General features: G+C 43.3%; 1 protein-coding gene across 2 annotated transcripts; it reads right to left on the bottom strand.

The window, feature by feature from the left end:
• Positions 1 to 4,578: 4,578 nt before the first annotated feature.
• LOC137300679 (uridine-cytidine kinase 1-A-like) lies at positions 4,579 to 13,695 on the bottom strand. Of its 2 annotated transcripts, none has more exons than XM_067969919.1 (7): positions 13,583 to 13,695; positions 11,858 to 12,014; positions 10,956 to 11,052; positions 9,175 to 9,317; positions 8,915 to 9,009; positions 8,413 to 8,461; positions 4,579 to 5,709 (listed from the first exon to the last, which is right to left on the bottom strand). In XM_067969919.1, exons 1-7 carry the CDS (start codon positions 13,664 to 13,666, stop codon positions 5,522 to 5,524), a joined length of 813 nt encoding a protein of 270 aa, XP_067826020.1. In that variant the 5' UTR covers positions 13,667 to 13,695; the 3' UTR covers positions 4,579 to 5,521. The 2 variants fall into 2 exon arrangements, with proteins under 2 accessions (XP_067826020.1, XP_067826021.1); XM_067969920.1 differs by having other exon boundaries at positions 13,588 to 13,677.
• Positions 13,696 to 20,635: the final 6,940 nt, after the last annotated feature.

The raw sequence follows: 20,635 nt of genomic DNA, 5'->3' as shown, positions 1-20,635 counted from the left end.
GGAAGAATGTTAATCACTTACTATGTAGTTCTGTCTCCATGTATAGTTTCCTCCTCCGAGCCACTGGGGAGGGAAGAGATTTTCTCTCTGCAATAGGTATAGCAAATGTTCTTCTAAACATGTTTACAATTTTGCTACACCTAGCACACAAAGAAGATTAATGACCAGTAGCCATGGAGCCATACTCCAGTGTGACCCCAAATCCCCTACAGTTTGATTACTTGAACCCTGATATTGGACTCCTACCAATTGGGTAGTTTTTCCCACCCACCCCCTCATTCTCTTCAGAAAGTGTGTACCGTGAAACAAGGTGGTGGCATGCCTTGTTCATTTAATAGAGTGGGAAGGAAAAGAGGCAACTTTAGATCTCAGGAGCCTAGTATTGGGTTCAAGCACCAACGTTCTAATGAAAGGTCATCGACCTGTTTCTCTCTCTCCACAATTGCTGCCTGACCTGCTAAGTGTTTTCCAGTATTATCTTTTTTTTTTTATTTAAGAAAAATATCCCCTCTTGATTCTCGTCCTGACCTGGTACACCTTAAAGCTTGTTGTTCTAGGTTCAGACTTTCTTGTTCTCCTCTGGCTCTCTCAGGTTGAGAATGTAGGTGTGGCGCAGGGCTGGACAAACCACTTGACCAATTTGGTCACTATCTGAGATGGCTTTTCAGGAGGAAGTGTGTTAGATGTGTTTCCCATCTATGTTGGGTATTGAATTGTATTTGAAGGTTGAAGTACTTTTAAGAGAATGTTTAAGCAGTGTAACGCTTGATAGAAATCAGGAATTAAAGGTTATCTGTATTAAGGCTGGTGCTAATCAATTCAGATAGGAAAAAAAATTCTACCATTTTTAAAAAAACATTTATTTCCTGCGTAAGCTGTTAACTGTAAATAAAAAGATATTGCCAACCCATAAACCAGTCCTGTGATGATGACAGATTATCTTTTTACATTCTGATATCTTGTCTACAACTAATGTAACTCTTTCAAAAGGATATACTACAAAAACCTAGGGACCAAGATTCAGCAAATGAAGCACAGGAGAAAAAAGTACCTTTTGCAGTTGGAAAGTCTCCCTAAAGAAGCACATATACTATATCTCAACATTTTATTTGTGAAAAAAGCCCCGTGTTCTTTAGAAATGAATCTTATGAATTTAGAGCATTACAGAACTTACAGCAGAGACACAGACATTAGAGGTACTTCTGGACAGTGTCTGTTCCTTAGTGATTATTGTGGAAAGTTTGTTTTTGTAGTGACTGCGAACTATTGTTTAATGCCATTTGTTGTAATATTGCTGTGAATGGTGTATTATCTTTATTTCTTACTCTCTCAAAATAGTTGCTCAAACTAGAGTGCATCTCACTCTCTCTAACCGATATTCAGTTCTGAATACTGGTGAGGGAGAGGGTTCCTCTGGGGAGTGCAGCCAGAGCCAAATGCACAGCACCATGGGTGGCTCAGCTGTACAGGAGGGGAGGAGAAAGGTCAGGAGAGCAATAGAGATGGGGGAATCAATAGTTAAGGGAACAGATCTGAGTCCAGGATGGTACGTTGCCTCCCTGGTGGCAGGATCAAGGATATCACTGAGCAGCTGCAGAACATTCTGAAGGGGGAGGGTGAACAGCCAGAGGTCGTGGTCCATATTGATACTAACAACATAGTAGAAACAGAGATGAGGTCCTGCAGGAAGATTTTAGGGAGTTAGGAAAGAGATTAATAAGCAGGACCTCAAAGGTAATAATCTCCGGATTACTCCCAGTGCCATGCGAGTACAGAAATAGGAGGATAGAGCAGGTGAATGCGTGACTGGAGAGATGGTGCAGGAGGGAGGGCTTTAGATTTCTGGGGCATTGGGACCAGTACAGGCCGGACGGGTTGCACCTCAATGGAGCTGGGACCAGTGTCCTCGCGGGGAGGTTTGATAGTTTAAACCCTTCCCCACAGCACTAATTTGGCAGGGGGATGGGCACCAGGATGTAGCATTGGAAAGGAGAAACAAGGTGCACAAAGCATTGGGAGAGACAGATAGCACTAAGTAAGAAATAGTACAGTGTTAGGAGGGATCAGATTGAGAGAATACAAGAAGGTCTAAGAGGTTTACAGTGCATGTGTGTAAATGCACAAAGCCTAGTAAACAAGGTTGGTGAACTGCAGGTGCAATTAACCACATGGGAATATGATGTTATGGTGATAACGGAGACCTGGCTCAAAAAAGGGCAGGATTGGGTACTAAATATTCCTGGATACAAGATGTTCAGGAAGGAAGGGGGTTGGCAGTATTGGTTAAGGAGAATTTTGCAGTGCTGCAGAGAGAGGATGTCCTGGAGGGGTCAAGGACAGAATCTATTTGGTTAGAGTTAAGAAACAATAGAGGTGCCATTACACCACTGAGCGTATTCTATAGGCCACCAACTAGTGGGAAGGATATAGAGGAGCAAATTTGCAGTGAAATTACAGAGATGTGCAAGAGCCATAGAGTAGTGATAATGGAGGACTTCAATTATCATACACTATTACTATCCCAGTCTAGATTAAGGGGCAAAGAGGGGGAGGAATTTTTGAAGTGTGTTCAGGAGAACTTTCTTGACCAGTATGTTTCCGGCCCAACGAGGAAGGAGGCATTGCTGGATCTGGTTCGGGGGAATGAGGTGGGCCAAGTGGAGCAAGTGTCAGTGGGGCAACATTTAGGGAATAGCGATCATAGTATTATGAAGTTTAGATTAGCTATGGAAAAGGACAAGGACCACTCTAAAGTAAAAATACTCAGAGGAGGGCCAATTTCAGTGGGATGAGAACGGATCTGGCCCGGGTAAATTGGAATCAAAGATTGGCAGGCAAAACTGTAATTGAACAATGGGCGGCCTTTAAAGAGGAGATGGTTTGGGTACAGTCTAGATACATTCCCACAAGGGAGAAAGGTAGGGTAACCCTGGATGATGTGATGATGTGAGATGAATCAGATAAAAGGGGCATATGACACATGTCAGGTTGATAATACAAGTGAGAACCAGGCTGAATATAGAAAGTTCAGAGGGGGGGGGGGGGGGGGGGGACAAAGAGAGAGTATGAGAATAGACTGACGGCTAACATAAAAGGGAATCTAAAAGTCATCTTTAGGCATATAAATAGTAAATGGGTAGTAAGAGGAGGGATGGGACTGATTAGGGACCAAAAAGGAGATCTATGCTTGGAGACAGAGGTACTAAATGAGTACTTTGCATCTGTCTTTACCAAGGAAGATGCTGCTGCCAAAGTCACAGTAAAAGAGGTAGTTGAGATACTGGATGGGCTAAAAAGCTGTACTTAAAGTAGGTAAGTCACCCGGTCCAGATGGGATGCATCCTAGGTTGCTGAGGGAAGTAAGGGTTTAAATTGCAGAGGTACTAGCCATAATTTTCCAATCATCCTTAGATACGGGGGTGGTGCCAGAGGACTGGAGAATTGCAAATGTTACACCCTTGTTCAAAAAAGTGTAAGGATAAACCCAGCAACTACAGGCCTGTCAGTTTAACCTCGGTAGTGGGGAAACTTTTAGAAATAATAAAATTAACAGTCACTTGGACAAGTGTGGATTAATTAAGAAAAGCCAGCACGGATTTGTTAAAGGCAAACTGTATTAAACTAACTTGATTGAGTTTTTTGATGAGGTAACACAGAGGGTCGATGACGGCATTGTGGTTGATGTGGTGTATATGGACTTCCAAAAGGTTTTTGATAAAGTGCCGCATAATAGGCTTGTCGTTAAAGTTGAAGCCCATGGAATAAAAGGGGCACTGGTAGCATGGATATGAAATTGGCTAAGTAACAGGAAACAGAGAATAGTGGTAACAGTTGTTTTTCGGACTAGAGGGAGGTTTACAGTGGTGGTCCCCAGAAATATCATATTTCTTGACATATATTAATGACTTGGACTTAGGTGTATAGTGCACAATTTCAAAATTTGCAGAGGACACAAAACTTGGAAGGACAGTGATAGATTCCAAGAGGACATAGACAGGCTGGTGGAATGGGCAGACACGTGGCAGATGAAATTTAATGCAGAAATGTGTGAAGTGATACATTTTGGTAGGAAGAACGAGGAGAGGCAATATATTCTAAAAGGGGTGCAGAAACAGAGAGATCTGGGGGTATATGTTTACAAATCATTGAAGGTGGTAGGGCAGGTTGAGAAAGTGGTTAAGAAAGCATACAGGATCCTGGGCTTTATAAATAGAGTACAAAAGCAACTGTAATCTCTTCCAGCTATTTGAAGCTCGTTAATTATAAAACAAGACTGATAGTGTCCTTGCAAAGGACTTCTTCTATTAAGGCCAGATCTAGTTTGAGTGAGGAAAATATTTTCAGTAAGTCCAAGAATTTCTTGCGTGTAGGGATGTTGAATTATGAAAATTCCAGTCTGTTTACACTAATTCATAGCAGAAAATGTTTCTAGGAAAGCCTTCTGCATCAATAACCTGAGTCTACAGCAATCAATGGTTAGATTCTGAATTGATGAAGTTGCAAATATCACTGAATTACCATCAGATGATATCAGTTGAACCTTCAATTGTATGGGAATGAAAAATGACAGTTAACACCTTGTTATTTTCTAATACAAGTAAATTCCAGTGGACAACAGATGCTGCCTTTTTTAATATTTCAAAGATCTTACAGGACATTTGGCTTTGCAGTGCTAGAATTGGGAATTCTGTGAAAAGCAGTTCCCCTGAAGGTCTCAAACTGCACATTCATGTACACATCTGTAAATTGTTAATATTGTCATTGAAAAGAGGAAATATGCAAAAGATGTAAGATTTCTTCATTTGCACAAAAATAATGAACCTGCTTTAGCACAAATTGTACCTTTTTTATATCCTTTTGAGATCCTAATACATTCAGACTCACCAAGGTTCAAATAAGTTCAAAATGCAAGTTACTACGTAAGTAGACACTGAATATTGCAGCCGATGAATTATTATTGTCATCTCCTACCTGGCCACATGGTTGGATAGTTTGAGACTTTCAGAAACACATTTGAAGGTCTATATAAATTCATGGAAGTTCAACACAGTGATGTTATTGCCAGACTTTGCTCCATCATGAGCTTCATTATCACAAGTTTTATTTTAAACCTAGCTGGAAGCTAGACCTGTTGAAAAGTTGGACTGAGCACGGCACTGGAGAGCTGTATGATTATTGGGTAAGGACAGAATTGAGGGTCATAAAAGATATCATCAAATGCCATGTAGAACGGAGAGTTGTTGAACTGCCAGGGCCTTGGAAATGTGCTGAAAAAGGCAGCTACTCAAAGATGAATAATGTACTATGTAAGGTTAGGCAGGCATTCTGGAGTTTTGCTTGATGTAGCACAGAGGCAGAGAAAAATTTTGCAGAGCCTTTCCTCAGGAGCTGAAATGGTCACGTAGAGTCCATGCTAGAATGTGTCATTTGTGTAAAGGACCTGGTGAGCCATATGGCCTTCTCTTATCCACAGTATGAAATGAACTGCGGTCTGTGGGATATGGAAGCCATGCAGCATTATTCAGTGGGGGCGGCTGCTGGGTTCCAAATGGACACGTTTGCTCGAGTAGTTCACACTGTTGGTCTCCATTTCTTCTGGAGAGGAACGCTTCTGTTGTCGGCTCTGCCCATTCATTAGCCCCCGCTGCCATTTGCAGATATCTCCACTCAGAATATCTTGAATGTGCTGTACAATCAAGTTAATTGCAGCTAAAGTGGGGGGAAAAAAAATTGCTTTTATTCTATTCCTCACACAGTGCCTCTACTGCCTTATCCTTAGTTCTGCTCAATCTTAAAGCTTAGAAATGTATCATTTACACAAAAGCTTTTCTCTTTCACCATTAGTCTCCAATCTCTCTCTCTCGAGTCTATTATAGAGGATGTGATAACAGAACACTTGGAAGGCATTAACGGGATTGGACAAGGTCAGCATGGGTTTATGAAAGGGAAATCATGCTTAACAAATCTACTGGAGTTTTTTGAGGTGGTAACTAGTAGAATAGATAGGGGAGAACCAGTGGATGTGGTGTATTTGATAAGGTCCCACACAAGAGGTTAGTGTGCAAAATTAAAGCACATGGCATCTGAGATAGATAGCTTTTTGGCAATCAAAGGTATTAAGGGATATGGGCCAAAGGCAGGTATATGGAGTTAGATCACAGATCAGCCATGATCTTATCAAATGGCGGAGCAGGCACGAGGGGTTGAATGGCCTACATCTGTTCCTATGTTCCTAATATACTGGCATGGATTGAGAATTGGTTGACAAACAGGAAACAGAGTGTAGAAATAAACGGGTCGTTTTCCGGGTGGCAGGCAGTGACTAGTGGAGGTACCGCAGGGATCAGTGCTTGGGCCCCAGCTATTCACAATATATATCAATGATTTGGATGAGGGAACGGAATGTAACATTTCCAAGTTTGTAGATGACACAAAGCTGGGGTGGAATGTGAGCTGTGAGGAGGATGCAAAGAGATTCCAATGTGATTTAGACAAGTTGGGTGAGTGGGCAAGAACATGGCAGATGCAGTATATCGTGGATAAATGTGAGGTTATCCACTTTGGTTGTAAAAACAAAGACAGATTATTATCTGAATGGTGATAGATTGGGAAAAGGGGAGGTGCAACGAGACCTGGGTGTCCTTGTACACCAGTCGCTGAAAGCGAGCATTCAGGTGCAGCAAGCAGTCAGGAAGGCGAATGGTATATTGGCGTTCATTGCAAGAGGATTTGAGTACAGGAACAGGGATGTCTTACTACAGTTATACAGGGCCTTGATGAGACCACATCTGGAGTATTGTGTGCAGTTTTGGTCTCCTTATCTGAGGAAGGATGTCCTTGCCATGGAGGGAGTGCAACGAAGGTTTACCAGACTGATTCCTGGGATGGCAGGACTGATGTATGAGGAGAGATTGGGTCGACTATGCCTATATTCACTAGAGTTTAGAAGAATGAGAGGTGATTGCATCGAAACATATAAAATTCTAACAGGACTAAACAGACTAGATGCAGGGAGGATGTTCTCGATGGCTGGGGAGTCCAGAACCAGGGGTCACAGTCTCAGGATACAGGGTATGCCATTTAGAACAGAGATGAGAAATTTCTTCACTCAGAGGGTGGTGAACCTGTGGAATTCTCTACCACAGAAGGCAGTGGAGGCCAAGTCATTAGATGTATTCAAGAAGGAGATAGATATATTTCTTAATGGTAAAGGGATATGGGGAAAAAGCAGGAACAGGGTACTGAGTTAGACAATCAGCCATGATTTTTAATGGTGGAGCAGGCCCGAAGGGCCGAATGGCCTACTCTTGCTCCTATTTTCTCTGTTTCTAAAACGGTCTTTGTCTCTCATTGCAGATAGTATCACTGCTCTTCTGACTTTTCTTCTAAGCTGTAAATATGCCATTTTGCCCACTCTTCTTTCCTCCCTCCATCTTCAATATGTTGAAATGAAGACTCGTTGCACCAGACTCATTCTTTTCCCAGGACGTTGAAACTCTGGAATTGAACTCCCTTCCTCTTACAGTCTATGGGCTTTTAGAACCCAAGCTTGGCATCGTCCAATCGCTACTTCCTGATTTACCGTATTTTTTAACCACTTGCTGTTGTGCACGAGTTTTGGCCCTGCAACTTTACATCGTGTCACACCAAGTGTGCAGCACAGACACAGGTCATTCAGCCCAACTGGTCTATTGCCAGTGTTTAGGCTCCACATGAGCCTCTTCCCACCCCTCTTCATCTCACCCTATCAGCATAACCTTCTATTCCTTTCTTCCCCATGTGTTTATCTAGCTTCCCCTTAAATGTATCTATACTATTTGCCTCAACTACTCCTTGTGGTAGCGAGTTCCACATTCTAACCACTCTCTGGGTAAAGAAGTTTCTCCTGAATTCCCTATTGGATTTATTGGTGACTATCTTATATTTATAACTTCTAGTATTTAAAAAAGCATATAATTATTCTTAGTAAGTGTCTTTAAATCTAAATGTTTAGATATGAAAAGTAACCACATAATACTGTAAGAACTTTGAGACTGACTGCTGTAGGTGAGAGAGGGTTCAGAAATGCATGTGTCAGAATACACTTCTGTGATTAAGTGATATTTGAATGTAGGTTTATATTCAAAATGTCCTTCCCAAAATATTCAAAGCTGACTTTAATTCAAACACCAGCTTCAAGTGTAATTGAAGTGTCGCTATACCTGAGGCCAAGTTCTGACTGTTCCATTCTGGAGGCCACAATGAAGGGCCAAATCTCTGGAGGGGTGGGAAGTACCAGCCTTGTAAACTGCATCCCTCAATATGTAATACTGACCAGCACTGACGATGGTCCTGAAATCTGTTGCCTCTATCGTCTACCATCCTAATGAAAGATATCAGCAAAACTATACAAATCGCACAAAAAAAACTTACCTATGTTGTCAACTCCTCGTGGAACAATGACATCTGCATATTTCTTTGTCTGCAATAAGATGGCAAATGGTTATATACTGACAGGCCCTAATTATTTACCACTAATTTTGTTTCCATTTATCCCTTCTTCCATTCACAGTCACCCATGTCCGCAGTGATCCTCTCAAGGTTTCTCTCCACTCTGCTTCTGCTGATCTGGATACAGACATGATCAGATGGAGCTGTCAGTATAAGGCCCCACTGAATGCTAAAAAGACTCCTCGGTCATGCCCACAGAGATTGGAGTGCCAGTGCAACTAAGTAGAGGAGTGCTATTACTAATTAATAGTTGTATAGTATACTTTAATCTATCTGAAATCTTTAGTGTCCCTGGTTGATCCATTATTCAACAGTAGAGTCAGGGCAGGTATAGATGGAGAAAGATTTATGGTAAGTCACTGTAACTGAAAGGTGTGGGAAAATCATTGAGAAAAGTGAAATTTAAAGTTCAAAGCTAACTTACCGGTAAAGAAAACTGATCAAAGGCAGGCTTCACAAATGTGGTATACTGAGCCAGGATTTGTTCCAGGTCTCTTCCTCGCTTTGTATCTCGGAGTACTAAAAGTTATAGAAATGTTTTTTCCCCATTAATAAATCACGTAACAGAATCCATCTACAAATACTATCAGTGCTTTATGCTAATTGCTGTGTATTCTGCTCTAAATAGTACAATACACAGGTATAGACAGAATTCGGTACCAGTGCATTTAGAGTAACTGTTACCTCGGTGGGAGAGCCGTACATCGGAGTCCGTGTCAACAAACAGTTTAAGCTGGAACAGATCTCTAATTGCCTGATTGTAAAACACCAGTATTCCCTCAAACAGGACTACATCGGCCGGGTACACGGTCATGGCTTCTGGTAACCTAGGGTTTCAAATAAAATGATCATAAAAGTGGACAACACTGAGTCACACGGTTGGTTATTCAAAGAGTGGGGGAGATATTGTCCACATGCAAGTACGTTGTCTCATTAAATTTTTAAAAATTTAATTAAGAAATTGAGCAATTAAAATTTCAAACCATCACATGAACCCAATATAGCCAGCAATTGGATATTTTGAAGATAGGAGAACTAGAGCAATGAGCTTCAGTGGGCTAAATGACTGTATCCTCTTGTATGCTTGTAACAACTCCATGAAATGCTACGGGTGTCAAGCAAAACACTTGTTCACTGATCATTTTGGGATGTTCAGTGACCAGTTAGAGCAATGCACTGCGGATGTCACAGACTAAGTCATTTTAAGTTTTGCACAATCTAAAAATTAACTGGAATCGCAGATTAAATCAAACAAACATTGATGTAACTTATTATTTGAAAGATTAACCCTTTTAAGTTTCACTTAAATATGTAGAATCCCAATTGGTCCCATACATTTAACACTGGATCATATTAAGAATATTAACATTTTGTCTTATCAGCTATCTATTTCACATCAGTATTTATTGTCCAAACCTGAACCTGCTCAAGGATCATATTCAATTACCCTAGTAATGGAGATAAAACCAATCCCAAGTCAGACCAGGACAAGTATACAAGATATACATCTAGTTTCTAGAGGTTTAAAAATAGTAATTATTTCCATAGACTACTGTGGCATGCATATCAAAGTAGGAGATGGTTCAAGGAGTCCAATTCAGCACAGTGAGAGTGCATCAGGAGAGAAAGTATGTAGAATGGTGTACTTAGAGCTAAGCAGGAGCAAGTTAAGTGAAGTAATTTACTGCTGTATCATCCAGCTAATTGTTCTGGATGTTTTATGTACTTTTAATCAAATAATGTCACACATTACCCTAAAAGGGCATCTCATCAGCAGCCAGCCACCAGATGAGATGACGGTGTGGGTAAACTACGTCAATTGCCATGGCCTGCACCATTTATTACTAGCAGTTCAGCCGCAGATAAACAACCTTACTCACAGCAATGGCAAACTGTCTTGAGTGTCTGCCCTGGATCTTAAATCTATAATCATAGAATGTTACAGCACAGAAAGAGGCCATTTGGCCCATCGTGCCTGTGTCAGCTCTTTGAAATAGCCAGTCAGTCCCGTTCCCATAGCCCTGCAAATTTGACTTAATCTAGCAAATAAGAGGGTTAAGAAAATTTTGGTGTGACACTGGCCAAAAAGAGTTTGAGAACCACAGTCCTGGTTCATTTTCATGCTGTCCTGCGTTAAGAATGGACTTTCAAAGCTCACTCCATTACAAGGCTGCCATTTATTCAGAGTTAAGTACACCTCTCGATGAGAAGGTGAGGTTTACTTGAACTCGTACCGTCACCCCGATACAGTGTTAAGTGCCTGTTCTGGCAATAATGAAGATACCCTAGTACGAATCAATATTGGTTAGAAATAATATTCCTTACTGTAAAGGTACAATATTCTTAGGGTCCCAATGTAAATGAAATGTGAAATCTTTGGTTTTGGTAGCAGGTCATTAGCCAAATGCATTTACAAATATAATTATCTTATACATCTTTGGAAATTAGAAACATTTATTTCTTACCTAGAATTGGTGATAAAATCATAGTTAGGAACCTCAACTATCTTCCCATCCAGAATGTCTTTCAGTGTTTTTAATGCAAGTTCATTATCGAAAGCATCTGAGAATAAAATGTATATTAATGTTATTACATTGTTTAAAATGCAGGTTTTCTGTCTGAGTGTTCCTATTTAATGTTCCACCATTAACAGGTGTACTATTCACTTTCCATATTTACAGACTAGATTCTGTTTGGTGTGTCATCCACTCAGGATGTATAATCATTTGCTTGAGATTGTGTGTTCAACATCTGATGTAAAATGAATTAGTTCAAAGTAGTGAGATATATCAACTCGGATGTTAAACATTCCTTTCTCAAATGTAAACGTTACATGTAAGATACCAAAAAAATCAATTGACATGCTACTTTAAAAAACATACAATTTTTGCCACCTTCCTAGCACTGTTCTCCACATTTTGTTCATACAGCTTGAAACTAACATGTTTATATAGCACATGATCATGTCCTTGGGCCATCTCAATGAATTACTTTTGAAGTATGGACAAACATAACAGCCAATTTTTGTACAGCAAGATCCTGATGAATGATCAGTTGATTTGCTCAACATCAATCACCAAAAGCAAATGACTGGGAGAACTCCCAAGAGTTCCATGGGATCTTTTACATCCACCAAAATTCAGCAACTCCAATGATGCAGCACCTGCTCAGTAATGCACTGGAAGCCAGCCTAGATTGCGTGCTCAAGTCCAGGCATGGGGCTTGACCATCAATCTTCTGTCTCAGCCAGTAGTCCTACCACCTGAGCTAAGCTGCCACAATACTACTTATTTAGGGACAAGTAAAATACTCTGAACGTTAACTGTGGTTTTTATATTATCATTCTTTTGTGTACTGCTTCATTTACCTGGATGATCAAAATTGTACAGTCCCTCAAGGGCCTTGACCTGTTGATCAGGAGTAAGGATCTTGTAGAATCTGTCCTGACTCAGAATGACCACTTTACACCGATGGTCCACCTTATTCTGGCCCAAGAGTTCCATTATCTTCTCGCATACTGTAGACTGCCAATGAAATCATGTATGTTTAAAGAGATCGGCAGCTTTTTCTAGTTTCATTTTGGCACTTCTCACAAAGCATGAAATTAGTCATGACTGTTTTTGGCAACCTAAATAAACACACACACACACACACACACACACACTGTACCATATAATTACTTCATCCAATTCATTCACTCCAGACAGAACCTAAATCTATGTATTCAGGTGCATTGAATGAAGTACCGTGTGGTTATAATGGACTACCCTCTGTATCTGACTGTTAGTTGACTGTTGGTACAGAAGCAAATATTGTGATAAATTACATTTTCCCCCATAATTCAGTCAACATCCATCCCTCTTAAATCTTCCATAGAGCAAATACTAATATTCTTCTACAAGTGACAGGATGTTATATAAATTATTACTGTATTAATTTGTAACTGGGTCCTTCATAGTAGTTATGATCCAACCTATCAAACAAAAAATGTGCAAACTAACTTTGCATTTATGAAACCAATTAACATGCTATTTATTGCATAAGGTCTGCTTAAATAACATTCTAGTGGGGAAGATTCCTGTGGTTTCTGAGTGAAGCAACAGTATACAATGGGAAAATAAGGCTCTAGGTCCTTCCTAGTAGGTATGATCCATTGAATAGTCCTGGGTAAACAGTAATAAATAAAATCATTCCATATTATTTTTGTTGTGCACTAAAATTGAAAAGCTTCTAAGGGCTGATGAAATAAAACGGATATTACTGTCATTACATCCTCTCCCGTGTGCAGATCTGTTTTTTCCCTTTGGGTAAATGCACAGGAAGAAGAAAAAAAATACACAGAAACAGATATACTTGGCTGACTGGGCAGAGCTAAGAAGTACAAGAGGCATTAGAATTGCTAAACCCGTGACACTTGATGGGTGTGACTGTGCTACTAGCAGTGGCGACAGTTGTCAGCTTTAGTCTTTAGGTTATAGTAAGACAGTTACAAGACGACTTCTGCTTTCTGTGGCTTATGATATCTGAGCCTCTCAGCTTTGCATCTTATTCGTATTCCTTATCTGGTCTTAACATTCCTAAGCATTGCTTCGGACCAGTACAATACCCATCGCACCACACTGGCAGTATAAAAGAGAAAGGGACGTTAAACATATACGCAATATTTATTCCAACTGTGTGCTGAACTTCTGTATTGTTGTGGGGTGGGGAGGGATCAGGCTGTTACCTGGCGCACCTGTAAACCCCCTCACCACACTTGAGAATCTCTAAACGTAACCACTTGAGAAATCCACAAAATTAGTTTCCATTGGTTATCGTGGGTGAGGCTGAGGCACGGGCTAGTAACAGCCGAGGCTTCAAGCTGGCCAGGGCGTGTAACCAGCGCAGGACACTGCTTAAACTGACCTGCTGCTTGTGGGCTGGGACCAGGTGGGCAGAAGCCCGACCTGTCGCTCCTTCCCCTGAGTGAAGCCAGGTCAATGGGAACGATAATGAAACAGAGCCCAGGATATCCCCCCCCCGCGATGGGCTCACTCATATCGGAAAACAACGCGGCTTCGCCTGAGAGTAACAGGAAGACTTTGCGCCGTACTTTACCGCTGGACGTCCCCCCGCCGACCCCGATCAGGACCGGCCTGCGCGCCTTCACCCCTCGGCCTCCGCCCGCCGCCTCCATCCCACCGAGCGCTGCAGCTGGAGGGGGAGGGGGCGGGCGCGGGCCCGAGAGCCGCTCATTGGCTCACTCGCCACACCGCGCGCCCAATCGGAGGCCGCCTGGCAGCTCGGCCGCTGTGATTGGACAGCGAGCGCGTCAATCATCGGTCGGGGGCGGGGCTTGGGTCTCCCACTGCCCTCTGGGAGTTGTAGTTCTTGCGTCCGCTTCCTCTGTGTGAAGGTACCGGGAGTGAACTACAATTCCCGGCCGCTCGTCCCCGGCCTGTGCGTGCATCACGAGTGCGGCGAAGCGAAGTTTTTACTCTGAGCGCTCCGAATATTGAAGCGGGGCTTCCGATGAGGGGGAGTGACCCCCTCGCAGCCCCTTTAATGGCCTCACACTCGGAGCATATCTCATCCGTTTATTTCAGGTCGCGTCTATTGCCACTACTATGGTGGAAGTAACATACGCTGTAATTGCCACCGACAGGATGTGGGAGGACAATACTAATGCAAGCCCTTGTCTGGAATGTGTAATTTGATCCAGTCATTGTCGGGCAGGCTACAGCGTGCAGACAATGTGCAATGGTAACGCTACCGTGTTCAGAGAACAGACAGCGCTGACACTACCGTGTTCAGAGAACAGACAGCGCTGACACTACCGTGTTCAGAGAACAGACGGTGTTAATACTGTCGAGTCCAGATAACGCACAACGCTGATGCTACCGAGTTTAGATAGGCAGGTGTGAAGCCGTAGAGGGATTTCTACATGAGGATATGAATTTTAAAATCACGATGTTGGTGTTCCGGGAGCCAATGTAGGTCAGTGAGCACAGGGACAATGGGTGAACGAGACTTGCTGTGAGTTAAGATACGGGCAGCAGAGTTTTGGATGAGCTCAAGTATATTGAGGGCGGAAGATGGGAGGCCAGACAGGAGAGCATTGGAATTGTTGAGTCTGGGGGTAACAAAGGCATGGATGTGGCTTTCGGCAGCAGATTGGCTGAGGCAGGGGCTAAGACGGGTAATGTTGTGGAGGTGGAAGTAGGCGGTCTTTGTGATGGAGCAGCTATGGGGTCGGAAGCTTAGCTCAGGGTCAAATAGGATGCCGAGATTGTGAACAGTTTGTTTCAGCATAAGACAGTGGCTAGGGAGGGGTGTGGAATCAGTAGCGAGGGAATGGAGTTTGTGGCGGGGACCAAAGACATTGTCTTCGGTCTTCCCAATATTTAATTGGAGGAATTTGCAATTCATCCAAAACTGGATGTTGGACAAGTAGTCTAACAACAAAGAGGTAATGGAGGGGTCAAGAGAGGTGGTGGAGAGGCAGAGCTGGGTGTTGTCAGTGTACATGTGGAACCTGATGTGTTTTCAGATGATGTCGCCAAGGGCCAGCATATAGATGAGAAATAGGCTGGGACCATGGATAGATCCATGGGGGACTCCAGAGGTAAGGGGGTGGCTGGAGAAGCCATTACAAGAGTTCTCTGGCTACAACTAGATTGGTAATAGCTGGACAATGGAGGAGAGGCATTGGAGAGGATGGTGTGGTTAATGGTGTTTAAAAACTACTGAAATAAAGATGAGGAGTGATAGTGCACCAGGGCCACAGTCACAGAGCATCTCACTATTGACTTTGATTAGGGCCGAAACCTGATCAGAGAGATTCAAACATGGAGTTGCGGGAAAGATGGCCGACAGGTATGGGGCCAACGGACAGTAGCATTGCCTTCTACTCCACAGCTGCAGACAACGCACAGTGTCTTTTGGAACACTGGCGATAGCTGTTAGGAACTGCAGGCAACACAAACCGCTCAGTGCCTCCTCTTCACTCCTACGACTGCTCTGCCAGTTGGGTTCTGTGTATCTATGAATGCTGCTCACCCTCCTTCCGTTGCTCCTCTTCATTCAAGAAAATCAGAAGATAACTATGGATGAACAAGGCCATTTGGCTCACCTTGAATCAAGTGCTACTCCCTCTTTGTGTGAAGAATGATTTCTTGCTATCATTCCTACATTTGAATCTATGTTCATTTCCCCTACACTAGTGATCCTCCTTGTGGCTTTTCTCTGCACTGCCCACAGCTCATCTGTAGCTCCCTTGTACCTCAGTGACCAGCACTGGACAAGGGAGTCAAGGTGTGGTCTGAACAGCACACTGTTCACAACTTCCTCTGACATAAAGGCCTGGACTTTCCTTATGAAAACCACCCACTTCTGGGTGGTGATCTGGTATACCAGAGTTGGCCACCTCGATTTCGGCCATGATTTCTCTCCTATGACCCCTCCGTGGCTCTAATCATTCTGCTGGCAGCGCACCTACCGGAATCAAATGAACATTGGAGGGGAGGGGAGGATTTCTAAATTCAAACACATGGGCAAGCAGTAACTTTTACCACTACAGAAGTGACAATAGCTACTGGACCTTCCTCCTAATGTTTTGCTGGTGGCTACATTGAACTCCTGGGCTGCCGTAGGAACATAGAAACAGGAGGAGGCCTTCGAGCCTGTTCCGCCATTCACTTAGATCATGGTTGATCTGTATCTTAACTCCATCTACCCGCCTTGGTTTTATAACCCTTAATACCCTCGCCTAACAAAATTCTATCAATCTCAGTCTTGAAATTTTCAATTGACCCCCAGCCTCAACAGTTTTTTGGGGGAGAGAGTTCCAGATTTCCACCACCCTTTGTGTGAAGAAATGTTTTCTGACATCACCCCTGAACGGCCCAGCTCTAATTTTAAGGTTACGCCCCCTTGTTCTGGACTCACCCACCAGAGGAAATCCTTTAATCATCTTAAACACCTCAATTAGATCACCCCTTACTCTTCTTTACTCAAGGGTATACATGCCTAGTCTATGCAATCTGGCCTTATAATTTAACCCTTTTAGCCCTTTTGGTATCATTCTGGTGAAACTGCACTGCACCCCCTCCATGACCAATATATCCTTCCTGAGGTACGGTGCCCAGAACTCAATGCAGTACTCCAGATGGGGTCTAACCAGAACTCTGTACAGCTGTAACATAGTTTCTACCCTTTGTATTCCAGCCCCCTTGAGATAAAGGCCAACATTCCATTAGCCTTTTTAATTATTTTTTTGTATCTGTCCGCTAGCTTTTAGTGATTTCTGTACTTGGTCCCTTAAATCTCCCTGCTCATCCACAGTTCTTGGCTTCTCGTTATTTAGAAAATACCCTGATCTATCTTTCTTAGGTCCACATTAAACCCCATCTGCCACAGTTTTGCCCACTCACTTAATCGATCAATGTCCCTTTGCAACTTTCTGCTCCCATCTACACCATTTACTCTGCCTCCTAACTTACTGTCATCAGCAAACTTATATATACAGCTCTCTATTCCTTTGTCCAAGTCATTTATAAATATAATGAAAAGCTGTGACCCCAGTACAGATCCCTGGGGGACACCACTAGTCACATCCTGCCGATTTGAGTACATACCCATTATCCCTGCTCTCTGTTTCCTACCTACTAACCAATTCCCTGTCCAAGCCAATAGGTTGCCTCCAATTCCATGTGCTCTCATTTTTGTTAACAGTCTCTTACGTGGAACCTTGTTGAGTGCTATCAACATGATCTGTAAAAACTCCAACCAAACTCCCGTCTGCTGGGGGAGTGAGGCCTCCACATTGTGAGTAGCTGCTGGAGGGATTGCGTGGACAGGCATAAATCCCACCCTGCCATTTTACCAACACCATCTCATTGCTGTTTGTGGGACCTATCTGTGTGCAAATTGGCTGTTGTGTTTTGGTTCCTTTATTTCTTTCCTTCCTTCCTTCCCCTGGTCTGGCTCCATCTTCACTCCTGCAAACCCGAGGGGCACAGGCCTGGCTGTATCACAACATGGTTAACCATCCGACACCTTATCAGGATGGACAACATCAAGTGCTCTCAGGCCTCACCCTCCTCTGCCAAGACCGCCTACTACTCCAGGGTCATCCGGAGAGCATTGATGACCCTCTGCTTCTTTACTGCCCCATCAATCATTCCCATAAACTCGCCCCTACCTACCCCTCACCTCCAACAAGTTGCGAGGAACTCACTGTCACCGTGATGCACTATCCCCCCTCGTCCTCACCCTCATGGCCCATAGTCATCGATCACCATCATGCCTGGGGACTAGGCCTGCTGCAATGCCTGGTGTGGAAATGCACCTCGGGAGCAGCAGCAGGTGGACCTATGAATGGCCCACGAACCCAGTGAAGCTCCCATGAAGGGCTGTCTGCACACTAAACACCAAAGTGGCAAATAACACATAAATGTAGAGTCATGCCTGTTTGTAGGACCAACACAGAATACGCTGTCACTTACAGGGAATAATACTGAATGAGGTTGTGAGAGAAAAGGATCGATGTGTTTATTGTGCACAGATCACTGAAGATTCATGACCAATGTAGAGAAGGTGTAGCTAAAACTAATAGTATTGGGTTGTATTAATAGGACCATTCAGTACAAATCAAAGGACCCCCTTCTGTCATTATATTGGTCGCTGTTGGACCGCATCTGGAGTACTGCAGCCAGTTTTGGTCCCCTCACATGCTCGGTGATATAGTGGTCTTGGAAAAGGTTCAAAGGAGAACTCCGAGAATAATTACAAGCTTAAAGAACCTTAGTTACTCAGATAGGCATAAAGAGCTGGGTCTATTCACTTTAGAGCAGCGTAGACTTAGATGCGAGACTGGGGAATGGGGATGGGGAAAGAGGAACGGGGCGGGATAATTCGGGCAGAGTCGGGAGCAGCAGCAAGAACGTGGTGATTGGGAGCGATGCCGCGAGAGGAGCAGCGAGTAAAGGGGTGAGTGAAACCTGGGGACCTTACTGTGGGTAAATAGTGAAAGATTATTTCCACTGGCAAGCCAGGCCCCCACTCTATGGAGGGCTGCACGGCACCAATTTGTGCCAGTTATTGTGAACCTGGCATCACGCATGGCACACTATCAGCGTGATTAGTATAAACTCCCACTAAACTCACCTGTCTGCTGGAGGAGTGAGGCCTCCACATTGAGCAGCTTCCCACCTCGCTTTGACTCTGAAAACACTTCACGCCAGGCCAACCCAATTGACCTGTGGGCCCCTTCAAATATGTGGCAAAGTATCGTAGTAGGTACAGCACAGGAGGAGGCCATTTGGCCCATCATGCCAGTGCTGGCTCTTTGAACAAGCTATCCAATTAGTCCCACTCCCCTGCTCTTTCCCCATAGTCCTGCAAATTTTTCCTTTTCAAGTATTTATCCAATTCCCTTTTGAAAGTTATTATTAATCTGCTTCCACTGCCCTTTCAGGCAGCGCGTTCCAGATCAGAACAACTCGCTGCATAAAAAAAAATTCTCATCTCCCCTCTGGTTCTTTTGTCAATTATCTTAAATTACCCTCTGGTCACTGACCCTCCCGCCAGTGGAAACAGTTTCTCCCTATCTACTCGATCAAAATCCTTCATAATTTTGAACACCTATTAAATCTCCCTTTAGCCTTCCCTGTTCTAAGGAGAACAACCCCAGTTTGTCTAGTCTTCTCATAACTGAAGTCCCTTTTAATAAATCTCCTCTGCCTCTCCAAGGCCTTGACATCCTTCCTAAAGTGTGGTGCCCAGAGTTAAACACAATACTCCAGCTGAGGCCTAACCAGTATTTTATAAAGGTTTAGCACAACTTCCTTGCTTTTGTACTCTGTGCCTCTGTTTATAAAGCCCTGGATCCTGTAGGCTTCTTTTAACAGCTTTATCGACTTGTCCTGTCACCTTCAAATATTTGTGTATGTGCATCCCCAGGTCTCCCTGTTCCTGCACCTCCTTTAAAATTGTACCATTTAGTTTATATTGCTTCTCCTCATTCTCATGATTTATTTTCCTCAACTTTCCACTGTTAGTAAAAATAGGCAAAGGCGATAGATTTTCATCTTTAGTCAGCTCCCTCCTTGCTGGCCCATAGCAGCAGCAGCAGTCCCAGCAAGTGGAATCTCTCACTGTAAAACTAGCCCAGCCTTGATTATTAATCATTAAATATCATTAATTATTGATACGTCCCTGCAACTTACTTCTCCCATTGTTCTCTGCTTGAATCCTTTCGATCCAGTTCTTGCCTTGCCCAATGCCCCAAGTCCACTTTGATCAAATTCACCAACAATATCCTTTGTGGTTACATCCATGGCACACTGGTCTTCCTCGACCTCTATGGTGTTTGACGAGGTCAACTACTCTGTCCTCCTCCGCTGTATCTCCTCTGTGGTTCACCTTTACCAGCATTGCCCTCTTGGTTCCACTCCTACCCAAAGCAACAGCCCAATTGCAATGGCTTCTCCTCCTGCCACCACTGGTCACCAGGAGTCCTCAAGGATCCATCCTTGGCCCTCTCCTACTCTTCATCTATATCTGCACCTCAGCAACATCATCTACCAACAAGGAGTTAGCTTCCGTGCGTGCAATGATGACTCCCAGCTCTACCTCTCCACCACCGCCCTTGATTCACGATCACGTTGTTAGATTGCTTGTCCAAAATCAAGTCATGGATGAGCCAGAACTTTCTCCAAATTGGCAAGACCAAAATTATCCTGTTCAGCTCCCACCAACAACACCGCACATTAGCCCAGTTCTAGCGCCCTCCTCGACTGCCCACCAACAGCCTCTCAGGGCAACTAGGGGTGGGCAACAAATGCCGGCCTTGCCAGCGACGTCCACAACCTGAGAATGAATTTTAAAAATAACCACACAAGCTAACTTGATTCTGTAATGAGGTTCCAGCCTGGTGCTGTGTCCCTGATCAGCTACTGATCACTGGTCAGGAGACTGTGTTGCTGCCACTTGATATTCTGAACGAATATTGGAGGAATCCTAATAAGGGAAAAGAAGATCTTTGATAAAGGAAGTAATACAGTGAATCCACTAAACAGAATAAAGTAGAATGCAAACATTTGACAGGTAGGTTTAAAAAATGACAAAGTTACACATTAATCGGTGTCAATACAGGTCAGTTTCG

The sequence above is a fragment of the Heptranchias perlo genome, chromosome 31, assembly GCF_035084215.1.
Source record: "Heptranchias perlo isolate sHepPer1 chromosome 31, sHepPer1.hap1, whole genome shotgun sequence".
In the NCBI taxonomy this organism is placed as follows: Eukaryota; Metazoa; Chordata; class Chondrichthyes; order Hexanchiformes; family Hexanchidae; genus Heptranchias; species Heptranchias perlo.
The sequence above is the reverse complement of the archived record's forward strand: the minus strand, read 5'-3'. Positions and strand labels throughout refer to the sequence as shown.